We start from the raw sequence: 26,804 nt of genomic DNA on the forward strand, positions 1-26,804 counted from the left end.
GTGCACGGTATAAGAATTGCCTGCAACCAGTAAACTTGGAGGAATGAGAAATGAGATTGGACTGTCAATCAAAAAACTTTTCTGAACTTTCATACACAAAATACATGTGCACTAAGAATTAGAAGGGGGGGTTAAGTTAGGTTAGTTAAGTTAATAGTAATAAGTTAAAGTTTGATCCCGTTTTTATGTTTAAAGAAAATTTAAAATGTAACTTTTGTTTAAGTAACCATTGGTCTTGGTGAATTTCTATTGCTGCTGGGTTTTGGGGGTCCTCTGGGCTCATAACAATAGGCTGGTGAAATATAATTTTTTTGCATCAGCTATATCTTACCCTGCAAAAATTACATAAATCAAACTAATTTTTCTGATATATGTTTTAGATGTAGGAAAGAAACAGGTACTTTCTTGAATTCTACCTGGTCATGTTGCAAATTGAAATCCTTTGGGGAAAATTTAAGAGTTTTACTACATCAAATTATTGGGAGATAACTGTCTCCAAGTACAGAATTGTTTCTCTTAGAAAATATTGTGGACGTAAGATCTGAAATGAGGCTGTCTAACTACCAATTAGAGTTTCTTAAAATTGCAGTGGCAATGTATTGCAGTTACCAGGAAGTCTGATTCTCTTTTGGAAATAGCCCTTTGGAATACTGAAATGCACAGTTGTATTCCCCTGGAGAAAATCACTTATAATTTAAGGAATAAGTAAAATATGTTTTTGCTGGTAAGGGAGCCTTACCTATAAAGTGTAGGGTTGAATATTTAGTAATAAATAAGATATATATTCTATTTATTTTTCTTCCTTTTATTGAGATGTAGACAAAAATAACTGGGCCCTATTTTTGTTGAATTGGATTCCAGATCCCAACAGCTACTTTCTTTTTTCCTTTACTTTCTCTTTTTTTCTGTCCTTTTTTTCTTTCTTCTTAGAGTGGGGGTGGGGGATAGGGGCTATATTTGGGCATGTATTACTGATCAACTCACATTTAATTATTTATCTGTGATGGTAATTTTGGTACTCTTTGTTGATAAAATCAAAAATGTTTTAAAAAATGGTCATTAAAATTACTAAATTGCACCATGGGATAGAAAAAGAAACAATAGAATAGAGGATAGATAATAATCAACTGCAGGTAGTGTAAGAACAAAATGTGATGCTAGAGTTACAGTACTACAGGGAGATTCAAGAGCCTGATAGATTTAAAAACTGGTCTTGAACCCAGAGGCTGGGTTTCAAACATCCCTACACCTTCTGCTTGAACGGAGCTGTGAGAAGAGATCATGAATCTGAGTTATCAGAACTTCAAAATCAAGCACTGAACAGCTTTCATTTTCTCCCCTACCTTTATTAAATGTTCAGTATTAATTTCTATTAAGTACAGTAAAACCTAGTTGGGGTCCAAGATTTCATACCGCATTACAGCCGAGTCGTGGAACAGATGCATACATGTCATGATTCAGGAAGCAGGAAAACAGAATACCGTGACTCAAATCCTATAATAAGACCTTTAAACTCCACATAATAACATAGACATCTTGTAAATGAGTCATGAGTCCATTTTTGCATTTGTTGCTGTTAGCCACTGTTAGTCTGGCATCCTAAAATCAATGTTTGGGGTCCACAGACACCCGCGCTATAAGCGATTCCATGGATTAACAAATTGTGTTCTAATGAGGTTTCACTGTATTAACCTCGAAACCCAATGCGTGCAGAGAAATTGACTCCCAGCACTACCTGGCACTGAACAAAGGTCATGTTTTCACAGTAAAAAGGATAAGCAGAGTTTTTTTTTTCCCTTTGCTACCTAAACCACAAGTGAGAAGCTCCCACTTGACCCAGCATTCCAGCAGTCAGTCAGGCCAGCCAACAAGCGAAGCAGAGCGTAACTTGTGGTGGACAGCAGCACAAGAGAAATGAAAATCAGCAGTGTATGATGTTGATATTATGTTGATAATTGAACATATACAAGCTTGAGTTCTTTTGATCAACACCCTGAGAGACTTTAAAAGATTACAATCGAGTTGAAAATAGAAAAAGATTTTCCATAAACTTGTATGCTGGAAGTAGAATCACCATTGTAATGCAAGGAAAGTGGAAGCCATCTTACACAGAGGAAGTTCCCAATGCAAGCAAAATTCTAATCACCAGGTTTCCAGTCTTTGTACCTCTCTCAACCAGGGATAATACACTGCTATCTTACCAACTACAAGAACATATTGAATGATGAAGCATCAGCATTGCGTCAGTGTAGTCTATCTGAATTACTGCCAGCATTGACTCATTCAGTCTTCCAACAGTAAATTTGGTATATGTATTATTGAAGATCCTTTCAATAAGTCTCCCATTTGTTTAAATGTGGCTTATCTTGTATAACTCTATTTTGCACAGCACATGTTTTGATAGAACGTGGGTTATAATTTTAATATAGTAACAACCAAAAATTCTTAAATTTTATTAATATTGCATTCATTACCTACAGTGGCTCAATAATTTAACATGCCTTCTTCCCCGCCCCCCCCCCCCCACCCCCACCAACCCTTCATTCACCTCTGGTGGTGTTGGTGTAGGTGAAGATGCTGCCCGGCGTATGCACTCCTCTTCCCCATACTTCCGCCTCATAGCGAGCCCTGGCGCACTCCACAGCTCGGACACCTTCCCGCCATTCCCCCCTCACACCTTTCTCTCCCCGTCTCTGAGCCAGTGGACTGACTACGCAGCCGAGGCCAGAGGTGACAGTCTATACAGCGCTGTGCGATTTATCTCTCCCCACCCCACTCCAAATCCTGTCCAGAGAGCTGATCCCTTAATTGAGATGGAGGACCCCAGTCCCCTCTGCTCTTCCTCCCCATGCCTCTTTGGCATCAGTGGCCAGGATAAAACTATCTTTCAATGATGTTGAAAAAAGCAGGATGAAAGAAGACTAAAGTATAAACTACATGAGACAAATATTTTCTTAAACAATGCTCACTTATTGCCAATAAAGATCTTTGTCATTTTTCAGTTTTATATATCCCTTTTAAATATTTTATGCACATTTGCATAAGAGTTCTAGGTACTAGAATAAATAATTATTGGATTGGAACACATTACATTAAAGTACATTGTTATAATGCTTTGAACAGTGCTGTTTTCCACAACACTGAACTTGTTTGGAACATATTAATCATGTTATATAAGGTATCCCTGTGGTGAACTTGAGGTTGTGTCCTTCTTTTAAAAAAATGTTCATTTGTTGAAAGAATTCCAGCCAAAATATACAGGTGCTTAATCTTTTATCTGAAATTTCGAAAAACCAAAGATTTTTTTTCGATGGATGTCATTTGCTCACCAATGCTCAAGTTTGGTGCCAAACACAACTCAACATGACCCACACTCAAATTACGCTTGAATATCCCGTGTCGATCCAAGTCAGTAATTAGTGGAACACTAGGGAATCCTGACTTTATAAGTGCCAGCAGAAAAAAAAGTACACCTCCGATTTGCTGAAAATTGACGCCCGATTCATCAAGACGACTCGACATTATACAGCTCTGCAGCTCACAGACTTTGGAGGTAGTGAGAGGGTCCAAAAGTGCGAAGCAGAAAAGGAACCATCTGTCATTTTAGAAAGAACGGTAGAGTTATTGCAGAAGCTTGATCGTGGTGCATCTGTGCAGGGTCTATCTGAAGATTACCACCATATATGACTTAAAGAAGCATAAAGTTGTTGATGTTTTACAGTGACAGTGATGACCAGAGACCAATGAAAAATAGGAAAACATTGCTTAGCCCCAATTATACCCTATTCCAAATTACTATCTTATTACTCCAATAAACCAAACTTCATATTTTCAGTTGTAAATGGCTTTAATTTGTTGATGAACATTTTGCATAACTTCACATTGAGATTTTCATTACAATGGACAAACAAAGCATTGGGATGTATTTAAAGACATAACGGTATAAAATAATAAACAAATATTAAAAAAATAAACAAAATAAGATGATGAGGGAAATTTAATGAAAAATATTTTGATGCTTATGCCTCCTCCGTGGTTCGTTGAAGAATGAAAGCAAGTTCCCTCTACACCCAGATATTACGATATATGACACCATAGTAACAATGGTAACACTATAAATATCAATTTTTCATAAAGGGATAGCCACAAAATTAACAAAAATCAAAAACACAAGGTTTTAGCCTTTACATTCTGGGCCCTAATTATTATAATAGACATTAATGACTAATATGTAATAATTACTGTTACAGATACAAAAATAAATATGGTAAATATAACATTAGAAATCAAAACTTTCTGCTTCTTGTAAAAAAAAATTAGTAATAGGTTAATTTAAGTAACCAATCTTGGTTTTAATCCACACTTGCCGAACAAAACCTTTCACCGGAACTGTTTCCACGATTTGTCCCAGCAAACAAGAATTTCTTAGGGCAGAATCATCCTTGATAATTACAATGTCTTTGCACACAAAATTGCGTTAAGGTTTAGACCATTTTTGTCTTTCTTGTAATAATCAAAGATATTCTCTAACCTATCTTTTCCAAAATAAATCCACAATCAACCGCACATGTTTCCAATCTGCATCGTGCATAGATATCTTCTTTCTAAAATTATCCCAGAGCCATTAGGTTTAGATTTAAGATGATAGATATGATTTGGTGCAAGTGTCATTTGAATCGATAGAAGTTTTTGTTCTTGGATGACTCTTTAAAATAAATTCAATCTCACACAATACTGTCTGAAGATTAATCAAATACTCAATGATGGCATTCAAAATTGAATTAAGAATTTTCGTAATTGATCTAATCATTCTTTCCCACACACAGTGATATGATCCTGTGGGTGGGTTAAATATCCAATTAATTTCCTTTGAATTAATGCATCATGAATTTGATGTTGATTTCAATTCTGAATTGCTTTCTGTAACTTTAATTGAGCTCCTGTAAAGTTACATTCATTATCAGAATGTAATTCTTTTATTTGACCACATCTGGTGACAAACGTTGAAGACATTGTTAAACGAGTCTGTATCAAGCAATAACACTACTTCAATATGAATTACTCTTGTAATCAAATGACTAAAAATAGCTCCGTATTGTTTTTCAACATTTTTTCTGTGTTTTACTTGCAAAGGACCAAAATAATCAACTCCCACTTATGTAAATGGGGGTTCATCAGGTCAAACTCTGTTGGTGACAAACCTGCCATTTGTTGTTGTCCAGGTTTAGCATTTCCACATCGACAATTAACACATTTTGATCTAATTCTTTTGATCAATGTTGAAGCACTGAGTATCCAATATTTCTGATGCAATTCTGATAACGTGCTTACAACCACCATCACCAGTTTTCTCATGTATATGTCGAACAATCAATTCAGAAATATGAAATTCGTTAGCTAATATAACTGGAAGTTTCATTTCTTCTGACATTATTGCTTTTTCCAATCTTCCTCTTACTCTCAATACATCATTTACAAGAATAGGATTCAGCTTGTTAACACCACTTGCGTTTGTATCATTCAGATTCTTCTTAAATTTTGATATCTCATTATCAAACACCTTTCTCTGACAGAAATGAATTATCTCCAATTCAGCATTTGCCAACTCATCAATTGTTAGGTAACAGCTCTTTTGAGACTGGAGATCTTCTTTATTGATATGATGTAAAAAGTTTTTAATCTAAGAATCCATGCCATTGCCTTTTTAAAATGAAACCATGAAGAAAGATAACAAAATAATTGAATAATCAGATCATTCTCATTTGATATTTGAATAGTATTCACATTAGTGCTTTGGATTTCTTGATCTTCCATTGAAACTTCTTTCCTTGATTTTGAGGCCAATCTCCTTGAAATCGCGAAAAAAAAAATTGAGGACCGAACACCCAGGTGTTGGCTTATTTCAGAAACTATTCAACTTTTGATCCTCCTGAAGTCATGTCAGCTGGATTATCCACTGTTTTAACATATCTCCATTGATTAGCATGTGAAATTTTCTCGATCTCATTACTTCTGTTAGCCATAAAGGTATGAATCCACATGGTTTTGTTATTGATGTATTTAAGCACTGATGTACTATCAGGAAAAAAAAAAACAGAATCTGCTAACTCCATCTGTAATTCTTTTCTTAATACAGTGTCCATTTTGCTCGCCATTGTAGTGCAGTCAATTCCATTCGAGGTATGGTGACTGGCTTTAATGGAGCTACTCTGGTTTTTCCCATTATAAATCCACAATGTATTTGCTCTTGGTTATTTCGCAGTACTAAATAACTGACAGTACCATAACCACCTTTGTTTGCATCAGCAAAATGGTGTAACTGAGTAAATGTGGCAATTCCAAAGTCTGTAGGTTTAAAACATTTGTCGACTTCATAACTTTCTAACATTTTAAGACTCTCAATCCGATTCTGTGCAATGGAATATGGTATAGCTTCATTCCAACCAAATTTTCTTATGCACAATTCTTGCAGAACTTTCTTGGCTATTAATACTATTGGTGCCAATATTCCCAAAGGATCATATATTGAGCTTACGATTGAAAGAATACCTCTTCATGTCAAAGGTCATTCTTTCAAAAACAATTTTGAATTTGAACATATCAGATTGAACACAGCTTTGCAATTCTCGAATTCTTTCAATAGGTAGAACGTCACAATCCAAGTCAAGTTGTTTTCTCTCCTTTGATCTTTGTCTCAGGAATAACAGGCAACACATCTCAACTGTTGCTAATCCATTTCAGAAGGAAAAAACCTCTTTTATTGCAGATCTCTTAATGCATGATAAAGATCTGTTGCTTCTTTTTCTGAAACCACTGAAGTAAGACAATCGTCAACATAGAAATTATTTCTGATGATGTTTATAGTTTGAGAACTAAATTGCTCTTCATTATCTTCAGCACATTTCCTGAGAGCAAAATTTGCACAACTCGGTGATGGAAGTTGTTGCTTCAAATAAATGAACTGCCATTCTGTATTCAATCATAACTTTACTGTAATTGCCATTAGGCCACCATAATAACTGTAGAACATCATGATCTTCTGATGGTACTTTCACTTGAAACATTGCTTCAATATCGATAGCAATTACAATAGCCCCTTTACAAAATCTTGTCAGAACATCTATTATAAAGTACTGGTTAAGTCTCGATCTTGTAAAAGTTGAGAATTCAATGAAACTCCTTGAAATGATGCTCCACAATCAAATACTACACGTAGCTTCTCCTTTTGTGGATGTATAATTTCATGATGAGGTAAATACCATTTCTACCATCTTTATGTTCTAAGATAACTTCTGATACCTTTTCTAAATAACCCTTCCTTAGTTATCATATCCGACATGACATTGGTATATTCCAAATGTAAGGAAAAATTTATCTTGAATTTTCTTTTCAAATTCAGCATATGCTGTTCCGAAATTATTTTATTATCTGACAGACAAATTTCTCTTTACTTCCAAGGTAATGCTATACAGTAATGACCATCAACATGTTTCACAGAATTTGAAATCTAGAAACTATTTATCCTCCTTCGAAGGTTCTTGAATATCTTTGCGACATTCATGAAAATCAATTTTAAAATGTTGTTCCCACAGATCATTAAGTTTGACAACTGAAATTCTGTTAACTTTTAAATTCGATGATTCCTGATCATTATTCATCTTTTCTCCTAATGGTCCATTAATTGTCCATCCAAGCAACGTTCTCACGGCATAAGGTCCATCATTTTGACTTCTTATTACTTCTCGATGTTCAAGAGCCTTTGGTACATCTAATCCAATTAGCATCTCGATCTTAGCATCAGTTTTTTAAGATGATACCACTGTTCGATATCATACTGATATGGAAATATTCTCTATTCACAGGAATAGTTTTCTGAATATTTTCACTTGGAAGCTCGCAAAATTCATTGCTATTCAATCCAGCAATCTGGAAATTGAAACTATATTAGTTTCAATGTTCTTTTCATCATTCACTGTACACAAGATCTGTGATCTTTTAGCATGAAGATTAAATTTATTCATTAACTCAACAGTACAAAATGATGCGGTACTTCCTGGATCAAGAAATGCGCATAACTTCAGTATGAAGCTTCCTTTTTTTAGCTTTAACCTGAACAGGAACTATCAAGAAAGCTTTGTCACCAGCCCCAGTAAGACCGTTTGTCTGAACTGAAGTTGAAGCCTACTCTTTCACTGTGTCTTTAATCTTGAATTCAGATTGTTTGAATTCCTTCTCAACTTTACTTCGTTGAGTATACAAGAACTTGGGATATTTTAAACTGCATATATCACAACTGAATCGCTTATTACATGTTGTGTTGATGTGTCCTTTACACAATCAAAACATATTCCATTGTTCTTTAAGAAAGGTTTATTTCTCATCATACGACTTTTTCTTCAATCATGAACATTTTTCTAAAGCATGCTTATCTTTGCAATACAGCTTTCCTAAACAGTCTGATCTTTTTCCATTGTTTTCTTGTCCTTGTGCTTGTATCTGACACAGTTACAAAGGTACTTCCCTTTGGTTTCTGTTGAGATGGTGATTTAGACCTCTTCACATCCTTAGGAACTATTAAAGTATCCTTAATATTTCCAAATACTGGTATGGTGTTAACATGCACATGCCATTCCAAAAAATGTACCACATCTCAAAGGTAGCATCCCTTCAAGGAATCATTTTAAGCTCTGCAGCTTTGGTTCTCCATATGTCCTTCAACTTATAAGGAAACTTATTGACTATAATTGATAAATTGGCAAGCAAATTCAGTTCTTGCAAATGTACACCACTTCCCATTGCATTACTACATCCTCTCAGAAAGAGTGCATATGCTTGTAAAGCCTTTGGTCCTCTGATTTTATTGCTGGCCAAGAAATAATCCTGTCCACGTGGGGCCTTGCGATTTTATGTTCATCGCCATAATGGTGATGCAATAATATTTTTGCCCTTTTAAATCCTTGTTTTGGCAACTTTTGATTAGTTCCTTCACCTGTCCTTCAATATACTGGTCCAGGAAATACAGACGATCTTTAGCGTTTTTAGTATTGCTTTCAATGTGATGTTAAAAGGAATTTATGAACGTCAGTTATTGTCATGGATCTCCATTAAAAATTGGAATTTCCTTCTTAGTTAAACCATATGAACTTTATTGCTGCGCTATAGCAGAAATTTCATTTTGCTTTGGTATGCGACTGGTTGTCTTGTGGTGAGTGGAGCTGGCTGAACTTGAATTGGTGCCATAGGTTTTGGACCTTGAGTTGTAAGTGATGGCATTAATGGGGTTCCTTGTAAGTGATGGCAATGGTGGGGATCCTCGACTTGTCACTGGTTCTTCAGCAACACAAAGAGTCATTAATTGTTGAGTATGATTAACTCGCATGGTTGAACCTGGTTGAAATGCTCTTCCTTTGGGAAAATTCATAAATTGTGCACTCGGAAGGGATTAAATTTCACTCATACTTTCCACAGGTTTGGTCACTGACATTCGAGAACTAGCAGTGCCACTCGTGGCTCCTTGCAAGAATATAGTCTATTCTTGTGGATGCAGTATCCATTGACCTACTGGAATGTCAGGTGATACCCCCTTGGGTGTTTCACTTTGTCTATTCAATAATCTTTTTTGTTCTTCTTGATGGAGTTGTTTCTTGATTTCAGCTTCTTGCCTTATTTGCTGATTTTTTTCTTTTCAGCTTCTTTATCTCACAGAACGTCTTTTCTCCAACCACGCACCTTGTGCTTCGATAGTAGCCAAGTCTACTTGCACCTTACCATCCATAGCTAATATGCTTGAAGTACGTGAAGCTGTACTTGCTCTTGATGCCTTTGAAGATCTTCCTATGCTCATAACCTTGGAAACACTATCATCAGGATTCACATCTGAACTTTCAGATACCACTGATTGAGTCCTTAACTTCTGCATTTCACTCGATACAGCACCACTGGGGTTTTGCAACATACATTCATCTGTTCTAGTTCCACTAACCTTTAAGTCAGCACATGAGGTCTGCAGTGCCTTACCAGAGTCGTCTTTTTGCTTGGTAGTTGAAGCCGCTTCTTCTAGGGTGGTTGGCTCCAATCTCCTGCCAAGCATTCTCGGTCCGTTTTGCTGGCTCAACTCATAATCAAACCGTTCTTTGAGACGATCTGCTTGCTCTAGGTCTTTAGCCTGACAAGATGAATTCTTCTCCATCTTGGATTCTTCACACTGCAGCCTACCTTATTGCTGCTTCTTCTGTTTCCTAGGAACTAGAAACAAATTTGTATCTTGCGTGGTCCCTTTAAGAGGATTTCTCTCCCTGAAGTCTGTTCTGTTTAGAATCTTTTCTTTATCAGTTGTTTTCAAAACATTCCTGGGCTTCCTGCCAACCTCTGGCTTGTAGCTCTCTATGTGATCTCTCAAGGTCACAGGTATCTTTCAGTCAAACATTCTTGGTTTCAAACTGTGCAATCCAAACAGATATATCTGGTGGACATTTTATCTGCTTTTCAATTTTAAATCTGGTTGTAAATTCTCACATACAAATTTCTATAATTCTTTCTTCCAAAGTTCACAATTTTATCACTTTTCTTTGAATAATAATGTAGATGACACTTTCCAATCTCTCATATTTCTCAATTTCAAAACATGTCATCTTCACAGAAATGTGACAATATTTTGAATAACTATCTTATCTCTCCAATAAACCAAACTTGATATTTTTAGCTGTAAGTAGCTTTAATTCATTGATATAAACATTTTGCAGAACTTCACACTGAGATTTTCATTTCAATGGATAAACAAAGTATTCGGCTGATTTAAAGACAATGATATAAAATGATAAACAAACAAAATAAATAACAAAATAAGATGAAATTACGATGAAATATGATGATGAGATAAGACAAGTTTAAAGAAAAGTATTTTGATGCTTAAGCCTCCTCCATGGTTCTTCAAAGAATGAAAGCAAGCTCCCTGTAAGCCCGGATATTATGACATATGATGTCATAGGAATTATGATAATACTACACATAAACTTTCTGAAAGGGATAGTCACAAAATTAACAAAAATCAAAAACACAAGGTTTTAACTTTATATCCCCCCCCCCTTCCATCCAGAGACCCTTCGAGTTAGAGTGTTTTGCACAAATCGGACAGCTCAATTACTTAATCCACCACCATTACTATTCTATTGAAAGGGTGGTGAAGAATCTGTCAAAAAATCATGCAAGTGAAGACAGCAACACAAGAGAAAAACTACCAATGCTGATAGCGAGATGCATCGCCGGATATCCCTGAATGCACTCACCAACAAAGCTCTCTTGGGTAGTGTAAAAGATTTATGTTAACCTTTAATGTTATACTATATTTCTCATATATAAAAATGTCTTAGTAAAGTCAATTATAGAGTAAAATATTGTATCTGTATTCTTAGTAAGTTAGCTGTGGGTTTCAAATGGGTCTTTATTATTCAAGAACTGCTGAAGGAAGCCATCTGTTTTTAATCAAAGCCACTTAAGCCTCTTGAACAGAGAGGAGGTAAGAGGTTGTTATGGATATGGAATGGTTTCGAAAAAGGAACAGAATTTTGGTATTGATGACCATGTGGTTTCCAAGAATTGGGACTCACCTCAGTGATAACGGTCACATGATTTGGAGAACTATATTACCGAATTCAGACATTTTGATTTCAGTTTTGGAAGGGTTCACTTTGGAGTTGACAGAAGTCAAGTGACACAGGGGTTGAAGCCTTGTGAAAGTCAGGGTTGAGTTACAGTAACCAGAATTCGGGCTGTTGTGTGTTACTCCTAGGAAAAGGGAATCAGTGGCTTTTGAAAACAGGAAGACCGTTTAGCTGTCTCTTTGGAAAAGAGGACAGATTTCTACTGGGTCTATTGTCTGGGTTTGTAAATTCATCATGGAAGAAAATAGTCACATTGTGAGTAAGGAGACCTGAAGACATGATGTTTAAAAGCACTTTATAATTATTTCTCAACTGAGAATTTAAGACCTTCAAGCAAGACTAAAATGATGCTGAACTTTTAAAGATGGACTTTTCAGAGTGAGACTTTAATTACACACACACACACTTGCATTTGCGCATAGTGGGTTTAAGTTTGGAGCTAAGCAAGAAATGTTTAATTAAAAAAAAACATTTTGCATTTGTCATTATCTGGTGAATTTTCCATTCCCAAAAATAATTAAAGGGTTATTAGTTCCTAACAGTAGAGAATTACAAACTTTCACTACTGTCTGGATCAGGGGTCGATGAGACTATCCAAAGGGTCGTTAAATGTCAGGGGTCAATTGAACTTTTGCGGTGGAAAGCAGGGGTGGATCAACGGAAAATAGCACCCATGTCAATAGTGGCCAAACACTCGTGAGAGCGGGCCTTGGTGGCCGCCATGTTGTATTTGACTTCAGCCTTTGAATAGGTTGAGAGCAAATGGGAGGAGGACTGAGTAGAAGAAAAATGTACGTGTTCTTTGTACCTTTGTTAGCACCACTCCCCCGTCCAGCACCAGCACCTTCCAGTGCCCAGGGGTCAATGAAGGATCAAGTATTGCATAAAGGGTTCAATGGTCTACAAGGTTTGGGGACCCTTTGTCTGGATGGAAGAATATCTTAACTCTGCCTGTATTTTTTTTTAATTTAGAAACTGTACCCCCAGTTTTGGACACTTGGTGAGGAAAGAAACCTCATACAGGCTTCCAGTCAGTCAAGACCAACAAGAATTTTAGATACTTAAATGTGATCACATTTTACTCTTTTAAGTATGGGCTCATTCTTAACGTGTCCTACAAATAATGCTACCAATTTGGTGAACTTCCACTATACTGCCTCAATTCTAATACATCTTCCCAAAGATTCAGAGACCAGTACTATGCACAATATTTTATCTGTGGTCTCACCAAGGCTCCATATAATTAGAGGAAGACACTCATTCTTGTCCTCAAATCTTCTTGCATTAAAAAAAACCATACCATTTGTGTCCCTAATCTCTTGATGATGTGTTTCTTAAGGATTCCAGCATATGGACAGCTAGATCACTTGGAGCAGCAAAACACCTTTCTAACATTTAAATTATTCCATATTTCTACCTTTTCAACAATGGAAGACAACCTCACACTTTTCTTAATTATATGACAGCTGCCACATCCTTATTCCTTCACTCAGCTAGATAGACGTCCCTGCATTCTTATTGTAGCCTCTTCTGTTATCTAGTTTGGGAAGTTCATGATACTACACATGACTACCTTATGATGGTGAATGAAGCAGAGCAGCTGCCACTCCAGTATTGACTCTAATGCCACCCTGTCTCCCTACCATGAAATGACCCATATATTCCATCTCCCAAAGGCACCAACATGCCCTTCAACAAAATGTCATCGTGAAGCAAAAGAACAAAATATACTGTCCACACTCTCCTTGCCTTTCGGAGTCTTGATGGCACCTTACTAAAGGCTTTCTGATTGCTTGCCATTGTCTAGTTCGTTAACTAAATCCTTTAAAACAAAGGTTTGTCAAACAGGTCCACGTCCACTCTTTCAATCTTACTGCAATTTTGCATGTAAAATTGTCCTAATGCCAAACTCATCCAAATTAGATTTCAGCATTTTATCTTTTGCTAAATTCAAGCCACTGGTCAATAGCTCCTAGTTTTCACTCCTTCATTTCTTTCTGGTCCCCAAAAAAAGAGAAAAGCTTATTTTGTACGATCTCAAAGTCACCAAAATATTAAATATTTGAAATGGATAAAATTCAAAGACAGTTAGGAAAGTTCAGCATGTTCTCAGAAATAATTTGTATGGATCCAATGAAGCATCATCAATTTCTGTGGAGCAGATTCAACTAAAATAATACAAAATTAAATTTCAATGTTACTTATGACAACTTGGTGGTTTAGTCACTGGCACAAGTTATCCTTTCATTCACGAGTGGTGAATCACAATCAAGCTCATGCTGCTGCTTGCATTTCCAAATCAGTCCGAAAGGACCACATTTATCAGTACACAATGATCTCTGCCAAATTTTGAAATTTAAACACTTGCTACTTATTTGCATTATTTTCAGCTTCACAAGCAAAAGCCAACAGAACAGCTGCGCAGAATATTCACATAACATGGCCTACTGCATTTTCACCCACTTTCACAATTCAGTGGACATGGCAGCTATTTCTCTGCACAATTCTAACAATGACTGAATAAGACTGGATATCACCCAACTCTGGCCTTGTGCATTTCCCCAACTGTCAGCTCCCCTAAAACAAAAGCTAAATAACAATGGTGCAGGCCATTGTTAGAGAATTTTTTTTTACCTGAGTGCTTTGCCAACAGGATTATAAATATGAAACAAGAGAATGAAGTTTCAGGTGGAATAAAACACATTAACAGCAAATCCATAATTCAACCCATGAAAAATGTTGGAGTTTGCACTGCTATTGAGAATATATATATATATATATATATATATATATATATAAAAAAGACAGATATCTTTGATCTGAACAACAGGACAAAAAAGATTTTGATGAAAATAGACCAATGTTTGAAACTAAGCCAATGTTCTTCATTATGTTGTTCAACATGAATCAGAATTTATTGTCATGAACAAGTCACGAAATTCATTGTGCACAAGGATCAAATTCAATAACAATTAACTTTTTATTCAAGTTGTATTCTCATCAAACAAATCAATGGAATGTGTTGAACCCAGTGAAGTATTATTTTTTTTTAACTATTAACTCAAGCTTTCACTTATTGACTTATTGAACAGTGGTGATAAACGGCTTTCATTCTTAATCTCCCCCCCTCCAATACGCAGCATTCTGACAACTCTCTTTTTGAAAAAGGACGAATAAAACTTGTAAAGATCTGAAATTGATTTACGTTACAATCAGTCTTACAAAGATTCTTCACAAAGGCTCAAACAAATTAGAAATATGTCTTCAATCCCACTCTTCAGGTATTAACTGAAAATATTCCACCTAGCACCCATGTCATCGGACACACCTCAGAGCCTGGTAAAATCTGCAGCTCATTTAAGTCACAAGATTCAGACTCCCAAAAGAGATACCAAATCACATGGCCTTGCAACAAAATATTCAGAACTGATCTGTTAAGATTTTCCAACTGCTTTTCTTGCCAACATGTAAATCCAAAGAACAGCAAAGATAGTTTCCTTCAAGAATATTTACCCAATTCCAGATTTATGATCACATAAATCCATTAACATCCATTAAGTGCAAAACTCAAAATTAGAACTTGGAATGAAAACACTCCCACAAAACAGCAAATTGCAAAGCCTAACAGGGGAAAAAAATCAAGTCAACCAAATGTATACTGATGAAACAATCCAATTCTATTAAAAAGTAAAAACAGTTGAGAATTGGAAAAAAAACAATGAACCATTAAAGCTACATTTTGATTGGAAGCAAGAGAGCTTGCTGGCAAAGCATGGCAAAGACAGCTGTAAATTATCTAATATTCCGTCTGGGCACTCCCCAACCCGACAGTATTAACAAAGACTTGTTAAGTTTCTGCTAGACCACTCTCTATTCCTGTTTCCTTTCCTCCAGCTCTCCACCCCCTTCTCTCTCCATTCAGAGCTAACCCCCCTCCTCCCCCCCCTCCCTCGAAGTAACGTCACTACCACAGACTCTAAACAAATATCAGCCACACAATCCTGACAGAGAACTTCAGTCAGACCACTGGAGAGGGAACTAAACAGACTCAACAGAATTACACCAGGGCTTTAAGATTACATGATTTTCTGCAAACTTTGATCAGACAGTTGCAATATTTTGTAAATTCATTTGTTTAATACTATAAATAGATTCAATTCAGTACATTGAACCATTATCCACTGGAGGAATTCAGGGGCAGAAAAAGCACAAGCTTAAAATTAGAACAAGATCAATCAGGTATATAAAAAAAACAATGAAACAAGTTCCAATCCTGAATGAATGTCCTCAACATGCAAAATATTAAAACTGCAAAATCATAATATTGGGGAAAAAAATAACCTCCCATGAAGTAAGGATCTGGCCTAATATATCTGTGCCAGCCTTAGGGAAAAAAAACCATTCAGCCTATATTCTACTTCCCAGTACTTGACAAGGCCTGCAAATTCCAAACTAACATGTTCTTGTTCTCATTTTCCTCATTCTAACCTTGCCTTTCCTATACCACACAGTACCCAATCCTCTACTAGGTTTTCAGTCTCAATTAATGAGATGTATATTTGATCCTGCCCACTGACCAAGTTCTCAAAAGATCCATGTTATCAACTCTCTCCCATCAACCCTCACTCCCTTCCTTCCATCCACATTTTATGACAAAATTTCTTTTCTTCTTTGGCTTGGCTTCGCGGACGAAGATTTATGGAGGGGGTAAAAAGTCCACGTCAGCTGCAGGCTCGTTTGTGGCTGACCAGTCCGATGCGGGACAGGCAGACACGATTGCAGCGGTTGCAAGGGAAAATTGGTTGGTTGGGGTTGGGTGTTGGGTTTTTCCTCCTTTGCCTTTTGTCAGTGAGGTGGGCTCTGCGGTCTTCTTCAAAGGAGGCTGCTGCCCGCCAAACTGTGAGGCGCCAAGATGCACGGTTTGAGGCGTTATCAGCCCACTGGCGGTGGTCAATGTGGCAGGCACCAAGAGATTTCTTTAGGCAGTCCTTGTACCTTTTCTTTGGTGCACCTCTGTCACGGTGGCCAGTGGAGAGCTCGCCATATAATACGATCTTGGGAAGGCGATGGTCCTCCATTCTGGAGACGTGACCCATCCAGCGCAGCTGGATCTTCAGCAGCGTGGACTCGATGCTGTCGACCTCTGCCATCTCGAGTACCTCGACATTAGGGGTGTGAGCGCTCCAATGGATGTTGAGGATGGAGCGGAGACAACGCTGGTGGAAGCGTTCTAGGAGCCGTAGGTGGTGCCGGTAGAGGACCCATGATTCGGAGCCGAACAGGAGTGTGAGTATGACAACGGCTCTGTATACGCTTATCTTTGTGAGGTTTTTCAGTTGGTTGTTTTTCCAGACTCTTTTGTGTAGTCTTCCAAAGGCGCTATTTGCCTTGGCGAGTCTGTTGTCTATCTCATTGTCGATCCTTGCATCTGATGAAATGGTGCAGCCGAGATAGGTAAACTGGTTGACCGTTTTGAGTTTTGTGTGCCCGATGGAGATGTGGGGGGGCTGGTAGTCATGGTGGGGAGCTGGCTGATGGAGGACCTCAGTTTTCTTCAGGCTGACTTCCAGGCCAAACATTTTGGCAGTTTCCGCAAAGCAGGACGTCAAGCGCTGAAGAGCTGGCTCTGAATGGGCAACTAAAGCGGCATCATCTGCAAAGAGTAGTTCACGGACAAGTTTCTCTTGTGTCTTGGTGTGAGCTTGCAGGCGCCTCAGATTGAAGAGACTGCCATCCGTGCGGTACCGGATGTAAACAGCGTCTTCATTGTTGGTAAATACTGTATGGTAAATTAAGGAAACAGAACAATGAATTTCACAAAGAAATAACTGAATCACTGGGTGCAATATTACAAATTTTTTAAATTGTTAATAACCTTGCATTTTATATTTAGTTGATCCTGGGTGCCACCACTCCTCAGGTTACAATCTGACTCCAATCAGCTTCGATCTGCTGCCTCGCACCTTTCTTTCAAATTCTAACTGCTGCCATTTTAAAACTGTAACTGTACAATTAAGTGGAGTAAAGTTTGGAAAGCAGACACCAAGTTTTTAATTCTCACAATTTACTCTGCTTAATTAACAAGCATAGAGAAGGCGTGGAGACCCAAATACTTAAATATTGACGCCAGACAAGATACCGAACAAGTACACTATAAGGGTGTGTGGGTTGCAACAATTTTGAAGACACAGAAGGATGTGAAAATTTTGACTCAGCTATCTCATTCGACATTTTATACGCAAAGACTCCCTATTAGGTATTTGCCAGACATTTACTGGTGACCAGGCAGCAGAAGCCAGGAGAATCATTAGATAATTTCTTCGGGGAGTTAAGAAAAGTTAAAGAGAAACTGTAATTCGAGATCATAGTGCGGAGCAGCGAGGAAGCGAGGCAATGTGTGATGCGTTCAACACTGGCATTGCCTCACCTGCAGTACACCAGCAAACACTGGACTTAACAGACTGCTTATTTTCGATCATTCTCTGAGATGTATATATTTTAATGCAAGAAGCATAGTGAACAAGGTAGATGAGCTGAGAGCATGGATAGATACTTGGGGTCACGATATTGTGGCAATTAGTGAGATCTGGCTACAGGAGGGGCAGGACTGGCAACTTAATGTTCCGGGATACATTTGTTTTAGATGTGATAGATCAGGGGGTAAAAAAGGAGGAGTTGCTCTGCTTGTTAGGGAGGACATTACTGCCGTGAGGTGGCAGGATGGTGTGGAGGGATCGACCAGTGAGGCTGTTTGGGTGGAATTGAGGGGTGGAGGAGGCAAGAGGGTGTTAATAGGGGTGTATTACAGACCACCAAATGGGCCAAGGGAATTAGAGGAACAAATTTGTAGGGAGATAACGTATATGTGTGAAAATCATAGGGTAGTGATCGTGGGAGATTTTAACTTCCCACACATTGATTGGGATACCCAGACGGTGAGAGGGCTGGATGGGCTGGAGTTCGTTAAATATGTTCAGGATTGTTTTCTAAATCAGTTAGTAGAAGAACCGACTCGGGACAGTGTAATACTGGATCTCCTGTTAGGGAACGAGCTAGGTCAGGTAGCGGACATTAATGTTGGAGAACCAATTGGGTCTAGTGACCATAATTCTGTTAGTTTTAGGGTAGTTTTAAGGAAGAGCAAGGAGAGGCCTAAAGTTGAGGTTCTGGATTGGAAAAGAGCAAATTTCGTAGGAATAAGAAGGGATTTGGGGAGTATTGAGTGGCACAGGATATTTTCAGGTAAGGATGTTAATGAAAAATGGAGGATATTCAAAAAAGAAATTTTGAGGGTACAGAGTACTTATGTCCCAGTCTGGATCAAAGGAAAGGCTGGAAGTCATAGGGAGGCTTGGTTTTCGAGGAATATTGGAAATTTGGTTAGGAGAAAAAGGGAGGTGTACAAGAGGTATAAAGAGCAGGGAGCTGAGAAGTTGAAGGAGGACTACAAGGAGTGTAGAAGGAATCTTAAGAAAGAAATTAGAAAGGCCAAAAAAAGGCATGAAGAGGCTTTGGCTGACAGAGTAGAAATAAATCCAAAGGGTTTCTATATTAAAAGTAAAAGTTTAGCGAGAGATAAAATTGGACCCCTTGTAGATAGCGAGGGTAGGCTGAGTGAGAAGTCTGAGGAAATGGGGGAAATTTTGAATGATTTCTTTGCCTCAGTATTGACTAGGGAAAAAAAATGTTGAACCAGTTGAAGTAAAGAAAAATAGTGGGGAGGTCATGAAGCATATAAGGATAACCGAGGAGGTAGTGATGGCTGTGTTAGAAAAGATAAAGGTGGATAAATCTCCCGGACCGGACAAAATATTCCCTAGGACACTCAGGGAGGCTAGTGGACAGTTAGTGGGGCCATTAACAGAGATATTTAGGATGTCACTGGCCATGGGGGTGGTACCAAAGGATTGGAGGGTGGCGCATGTGGTTCCTCTGTTTAAGAAAGGGTCCAAATGCAAACCTGGGAATTATAGGCCTGTAAGTCTGACGTCTGTGGTGGGCAAGTTGATGGAAAGTGTTCTGAGGGATGCTATTTACAAATTTTTGGAGGTACAAGGATTGATAGGGAGTAATCAGCATGGTTTTGTCAGGGGTAGATCATGCTTGACAAACCTGATTGAGTTCTTCGAGGGGGTTACAAAAAAGGTTGATGAAGGGAAATCTGTGGATGTTGTCTATTTGGACTTTAGTAAAGCTTTTGACAAAGTTCCCCACAGGAGGTTAGGAAAAAAGGTGGAGGCATTAGGTATAAATAAGGAGGTAGTGAAATGGATTCAGCAGTGGTTGAATGGAAGGTGTCAGAGAGTAGTGGTAGAAAATTGTTTGTCCAATTGGAGGCCGGTGACTAGTGGAGTTCCTCAGGGTTCGGTCCTGGGTCCACTATTATTTGTTATATATATTAACGATCTGGATGTAGGGGTAGAGAATTGGATAAGCAAGTTTGCGGATGACACAAAGATTGGTGGTGTTGTGGCCAGTGAGGTAGATTACCGTAGATTAAAAGGTGATTTAGGAATGCTGGAGGTGTGGGCTGAGAAATGGCTGATGGAATTTAATACAGATAAATGTGCGGTGCTGCATTTTGGAAAGGCAAATTTAAATAGGTCATTTACATTGAATGGTAGACAATTGAGGAGTGCAGAGCAACAAAGGGATTTAGGAGTGATGGTAAATAGTACCCTCAAGGCTGATACTCAGGAAGATGGTGTGGGGAAGAAGGCATTTGGAATGTTGGCCTTCATAAATCGGAGTATTGAATTCAAGAGTAGGGAGGTTATGATGAAATTGTACAAGGCATTGGTGAGGCCAAATTTGGAGTACTGTGTACAGTTTTGGTCACCAAATTATAGGAAAGATATAAACAAAATAGAGAGAGTGCAGAGAAGGTTCACGAGAATGTTGACAGGATTTCAGGGTCTGAGTTACAGAGAAAGGTTGTGCAGACTGGGGCTTTTTTCTCTGGAGCGTAGAAGATTGAGAGGGGACTTGATAGAGGTGTTTAAGATTTTAAAAGGGACAGACAGAGTAAATGTGGATAGGCTTTTTCAATTAAGAAAGGGGGAGATTCAAACTAGAGGACATGGTTTAAGATTGAAGGGGGAAAATTATAAAGGGAACATGAGGGGAAATTTCTTTACGCAGAGGGTGGCGGGGATGTGGAAATGAGCTTCCGGCAGACGTGATCGAGGCGGGATCATTGGTTACATTTAAGGAAATTCTGGATCGTTACATGGATAGGAGGGGACTAGAGGGGTATGGACCGGGTGCTGGTCAGTGGGACTAGGAGGGTGGGGATTTGCTACGGCATGGACTAGTAGGGCCGAACTGGCCTGTTCTGTGCTGTAAGTGGTTATATGGTTATAATGATGCATATGCCCCATGCAGCTGCAGTAGAGAACCCTGAGTCATCGTAGGGACCACAGGCACGCGAGAAGGATTCTTTAGCAGGGCTAAAGTTGCTCTTGAGAAAATAGCTGTGGCTGCCATTTATAACACCAAACGAAAATGTTTCTTCTGTGGGTTCTCTTACCATTCATGGGATAACTCTCCAGCATGTGAGGTAACTTGTAATAAGTATGCCAAGAAGGGACATTATGCCCGGGTGTGCATATCCAAAGCATCACCAAACTCAGTGTCAATTGTGGCCAATTTTCAGGTACTGGCTACACTTACTAATGTGTCACATGGACTGGCTCAAGCCCCAACTTTTTTGACTGTGAATGGTTAAAAAGTTGGATTCATGCAGCACTGACTGTTACATTAGCGAGAAAGTCACACGGGAACTAAAACGAAAGGTTCACCCATCTAGTAAAGACATTACTACGGCTCAAAAAATTTTAAACACTAGTTCCCATGGATATGCTGCTGTTGATCTAAATCTTAGTCTTAATAGCCGGTCATATGCTGCCATACCATTTGGTGAATTGAAGGACCTATGTTCTGATTTAATACTTGGCCAGGATTTCCAGCGTCAGCATCTAAGTGTGGTATTTGAATAGAGAGGACCCTTCCAAACTGGGAATGGTGCTGATCATTACTGTGCACTGACCGCAGCAAAAATAGAAGAGCCACCCCTTTTTCCAAACTTATTGCCAAGCTGTAAACCAATTGCTGCCAAATCAAGACACTTTAGCAAAGATGATCAGTACTTCATTGCAAAGGAAATTCACCAAATAGTTTCAGAAGGCAAATCACCATGGTGAGCCCAAGTGGTAGTGGTGAAGGGTCCTACCCACTGGCGCAAGAAGCAAATGTGTGTGGATTATTCACAGACAATTAATCAATACACAGAATTGGATGCTTACCCCTTGCCAAAAATTTACAAAATGGCAAACTTGCAAAATATAGTGTGTTCTCTACCTTTGACCAGAAAAGTATCTCCCACCAAATGTCACTGAAAGAGTCAGATACGCTTATGGCTTTTGAAGCCAATTTTATACTAATTTTGTCAGATTCCATTTGGAGTCATAAATGGGGTGGCCGCCTTCCAGTGAGCTATGGAGAAAATAGTTAGAGAAGGAAAACTGCAAGGTGCCTTCCCTTGCCTGGATAATATCACTATTGCTGGATATACACAAGAGCGACATGATCAAAATGTAAAGAATTCCTAAAGACCACCAGTCAGAGCATTTAACACTTAACGATTCAAAGACTCTGGAGTCTGTGAATTCCATAATGTCCTTGGGTACTACGTGGGGAATGGCCTCATTAAGGCAGATCCTGAGAGACTTCACCCACTAAAGAGCTTTCTCCACCAGAAAATTTGAGATCCTTAGAAAGGGATCTTGGGTTCTTTGCTTATTAAGCCAAATGGATTCATGAGTTTTCTAACATGATTCAACCAATGGTAAATACAGAGAAGTTTCCATCGGAGGAAAAGACCCTGATCACATTTAACTGAGAGAGAGTTGGAGGAAACCACACTGCACTCGGCAGACGAAAACTTACCCTTTGAGGGAGAGTGTGACGCATCTGAGGTGGCTATTTCTGTTGTCCTTAACCAAGCAGGATGACCTGTTGCATTCATGTCAAAGTTGCTACAAGGAAGTGAATTGCACTACCACATTGCAGAGAAAGAAGTGACCACCATCACTGAGGCAGTGGTCAAATGGAGCCACTACCTGGCACGGCACCACTTTAGCTTGGTTACTGATCAGAGGTCAGTGGTCTTTATGCTTGACAGAAAGAAGTATACAAAGATAAACAATGCAAAGATTCAAGAATAGAGGCTGGAACTTGTAGCATTTAGTTACACAATAAAGTACTGCCCTGGGAAAGAGTGTGGTCCCTGACACATTTAGTCAGGTGTACACTTGTTCAGCTTTACTACCTCCACCCTCACTGACATTCACAAGGGACTTTGTCATCCAAGAATAAATCAGCTGCTGCATTTTGTTAGAGCAATAAATCTTCCCTTTTCCAAAGACCCGAGCTTCACACAGGGACTGTTTTGAACTAAAACCTCAGTTCTACCACCAACCCAAGAGGGACTCTTATCAAAGCAACAAAACCTATGGAATGGCTTAGTATTGGTTTCAAGGGACCTTTGCCTACAGCTACACATAACCCATATCTTCTTACAGTAGTTAATGAATACTCACATTTCTTCTTTGCCTTTCCATGTCCCAATATGCATATTACAGCAGTGATTAGATGCCTGGATCTGCTATTTAGCCCAAGTGGAATGTCAAATTATACACACTTTGATCGAGGTACTACCTTTGTGTCCAAGGATCTGAAAGATCATCTCTCCCAGAAGGTATTGCCACAAGTCATACTACCCCATACCACCCAACTGGGAATGGACAGGCAGAGAGGTTCAACAGCATCAAATGGAAAGCAGTCTGTTTGGCCCTTAGATCACCTAATCTGCCCGAGAAACATTGGGAACTGGTGCTTTTTGAGTTACTAAACACCCAAAGATCACTGTTGTCTACAGCAACAAATACTACACCTTATTAATGTTTTTTTGCATTCCAACGCTTTTCATCTCATGGAAATTCACTGCCCTTCTGACTAATGATCCCTGGACTCATACTACTAAGAAGGTTTGACAGGAGTAACAAGAACTTATTGTAGATCAATCACTTGTAGATCAAGTTGAACTCCTTGACAATAATCCAACATATGCAAATAACAGGTAGCCAGATGGACGAGAGCCTACTGTATCTGTTCATGACTTGGCACCTTGTCCATAAACCCAAGCAATCCCCACATCTCCTATTGTGGAACAAGATAAAATAAATCTGCTGGTACCAATAATGGAGGAGGAGGAAGATATGACATGTGGAGGATGATGAAACAGTAGCTCCACAAGAAGTAAGGAGATCTGATCATGTACCCAAGCCTCCCAATCAATATGGATGGGAGTAGTCCCGTAAAGTGCTGCTCGATACTGCTAATGTTTCTTTAAAGGAGGGAAGGATATAATATTACAAAGTTATATGAATTTTTAATGAGCTTGCATTTTATATTTAGTTGATTCTGGCTGCCACTGCTCTTCAGGTCACCTGACTTCTCTTGCTCCAATCAGCTTCTTCCTCCAATCAGGTTTGAGCTGCTGTCTCGTGCCTTTCTTTTAAAATCAAGCTGCTGCCATTTTCAGACTGTAAATGTACAATTGACTGAAGCTTGGAAAGCAGCCAGCAAGTTTTTAATCCTCACAACAATAGGTAAAAGCTTTCCACGAGATTTTTAAAAAGGCAATTGAAATTTTTAATTAAGTATTTGTTCACCACAAAACCAATGTTAGAAAATGTGTTTGAAACATCAAACAGATTAAATTAGCACAAATTAACTTAACTGCAGATATTCTTTTTACAACACGAAAACCTATCTTTCGAGGCTTATCCCAAATATTTTGTGGTACACAGGTGCTGTATTTCAGTCAGCTGACATATAGCCCACAGAATTAGGGACAATTTTTGATTTTATTGAGAACCTTAATGACAAAGACAAATGGGGAAGAAAGAAAAGCTATACAAGTATGGTCACTGATCATCTATGTAAGGTTTGCTGTGAACCAGGGATAAAATGCTGGAAGTTATTAAAATATTTGACTACTAGTCAGCGCATCACAAAGATTCACTGACATTTTCAGCATTTGTGCAGTTCTGTGCATCTTATCAAATGATGCTGTCTTATAGCAAAGCAATAAATCAGAGTACTTTAACATCTTTGGATGATAAATATTTGGATACTAAGAGGTCAAGTCTTTCGGTCACATTCCCCCTGTCCACGGTCAGCCTGCACTCAAACTTACCTATAATGAATGTAAAAGATCCATTCAATAGGCCTGAAGTATCTTATACCAGCAGTGGGGTTTCAGTGGGGTTACGATCATGACAGGTGACCCCCAAAATGTTCTGAACAGTATTCTCAAATATCGCCTGAAATTTCCCTGATCGGATATTTAAATTACATAAAGAAAGTTATAATAATATTCAACTCATTGAAATACCCCGACCCTCTAAAACTACCAAAAAATGACAAGATAATCCAAATGGACAATTATAATTAACCCAATTGTCATCTACCCTTCAATGCATAAGAATGAACATTTACATTGGATGCCAGTCTCTTGCAAGAAAGCAAGGGCAGGGTAGCAATGAGGAGAGGAGGGTGGAACAAGGAATAGAGGAACAACAGTTTTTTAGCAGTGGTTTGATTGAGACATATGGATTTCAACACACCAGCAGAGAAAAACCCAGTGATTTATAACAAAATTTTATCTTTACTCACTTTGACAAAATTGTCAGGAAACAAACCCTTCTTTCCATTTAACTCTCCTTCACACCATCCTTCTTCTTCAAGTTTTCTTACATTCTTAATGAGATCACCAACCCTCAGGTTAAGTTCATCTTCTTGTGCAGCTTCATAATCATATTCCACAATAACCTCCACTGCAAGAAAAAAGAATAGTCAAACTAAAACCAGTTATTCTTATTTAAAATGAGGTTGTTTAAAAAAAAATTAAATAGTTAATTAACAGAGAAACAAAGCACAATTCTGACCACTGGTGAACCAAGTTCTCAGATGGATCATGGCATTCTAAGTTTTGGTAAGGATACTCATGATAGGCTATATTGCTCTTCCCAAGATGATGTCATACCTGTGGTAAATTTCTCCAATCAATCTCCAGCTAAACCAACCGGCAGTCTCATGCACAAACCGCTGGCCGCATATTATTCATATAAAAAAGAGGAAGGGATTGAATAATTAAATCTCAACCAAGCAAATTATGAAACCACAAATGTCCTTTCTCTTCCTTGCCTTGAAACACCTTAGATAAAGAGCAGCCCAAAGTTTCCAGTTGAAGTATTAACCAGCAACTGAAGATTTATCCCCAATTCGCATTGCGAAATGGTGCAGGGAGATCAGAGCTGGGGAGGTGGGGGGGTTGCAGGTGGTCTCTAGAGAGAAGCATAGGAGATGAGAGGATCTGAGGGTTAGGGGTTGGGAAGAATGGGGGAGATGGTAGGGGAACAGGGAAGGGAAAGGGGTGTGGGGGAGGAATGAACAGCAAGGTCAGGGCCATGGTAGGCATCTATGTCGGGAACCACATAGTAAGAGTTCGAGGGTGGTAGGGGCCAAGGTGAGAGTCGCCTGTCAAAGTATCGGGTCCTCTTGTAGGTTGGCGGCCAGGGCCCACGCTGGAGTTGGCGGCAGAGGCATCGGGAGCTCTAGTAAGTGAGCGGTCAGGGCCAGAGTTGGCAGGTAATGCTTCGGGACCTATGGAAAGAAGGCGGCCAGGTCCCAGGCTGGGGTTGGTGACCGAAGTTGTGGCAGATCCAAAAGGAAGGTGGCTGGGGCACCAGCTGGTGTTGGCAGCGGAGGGAGCACAGGGATAGGGATCCACGTTGAGGATCACTGAAGCTGCAGTATCTAGGGAGGCAGGCGAGCCCTTCATCAATGTTGGTTATGTATCTTTATCTTTTCTATACAAAGTGCCTTGTCTGACTTGCTGAGTTTCTCCAGCTTTGTGTTTTTACTACAAAAATCAAATCAATTCTGCAATGAATTGCGTATAATTCTTAATGAGGATTAAATGTTGATTTCTATGTATAACCTTTTATTTCTGTTTCACTGAATGTTTATGGTATCTTCAGAAAAATTGACACAGTTGCACATAGATATTTGGAACTT

The 26,804-nt window shown here is 38.8% G+C and overlaps 1 protein-coding gene across 2 annotated transcripts in view; it reads right to left on the reverse strand.

Moving 5' to 3' along the window:
- The window catches only part of cd2ap (CD2-associated protein), a 187,673-nt gene that overhangs the window by 116,709 nt on the left and 44,160 nt on the right, over positions 1–26,804 (reverse strand). For both annotated transcript variants that reach the window (XM_069886760.1, XM_069886759.1), the window contains exon 2: positions 25,401–25,561. In XM_069886760.1, coding sequence (XP_069742861.1) covers positions 25,401–25,561 — 161 coding nt within the window. The remainder of the gene's footprint in view (positions 1–25,400; positions 25,562–26,804) is intronic.

The sequence above is a fragment of the Narcine bancroftii genome, chromosome 6 (genome assembly GCF_036971445.1).
Source record: "Narcine bancroftii isolate sNarBan1 chromosome 6, sNarBan1.hap1, whole genome shotgun sequence".
NCBI classification, from domain to species: Eukaryota; Metazoa; Chordata; class Chondrichthyes; order Torpediniformes; family Narcinidae; genus Narcine; species Narcine bancroftii.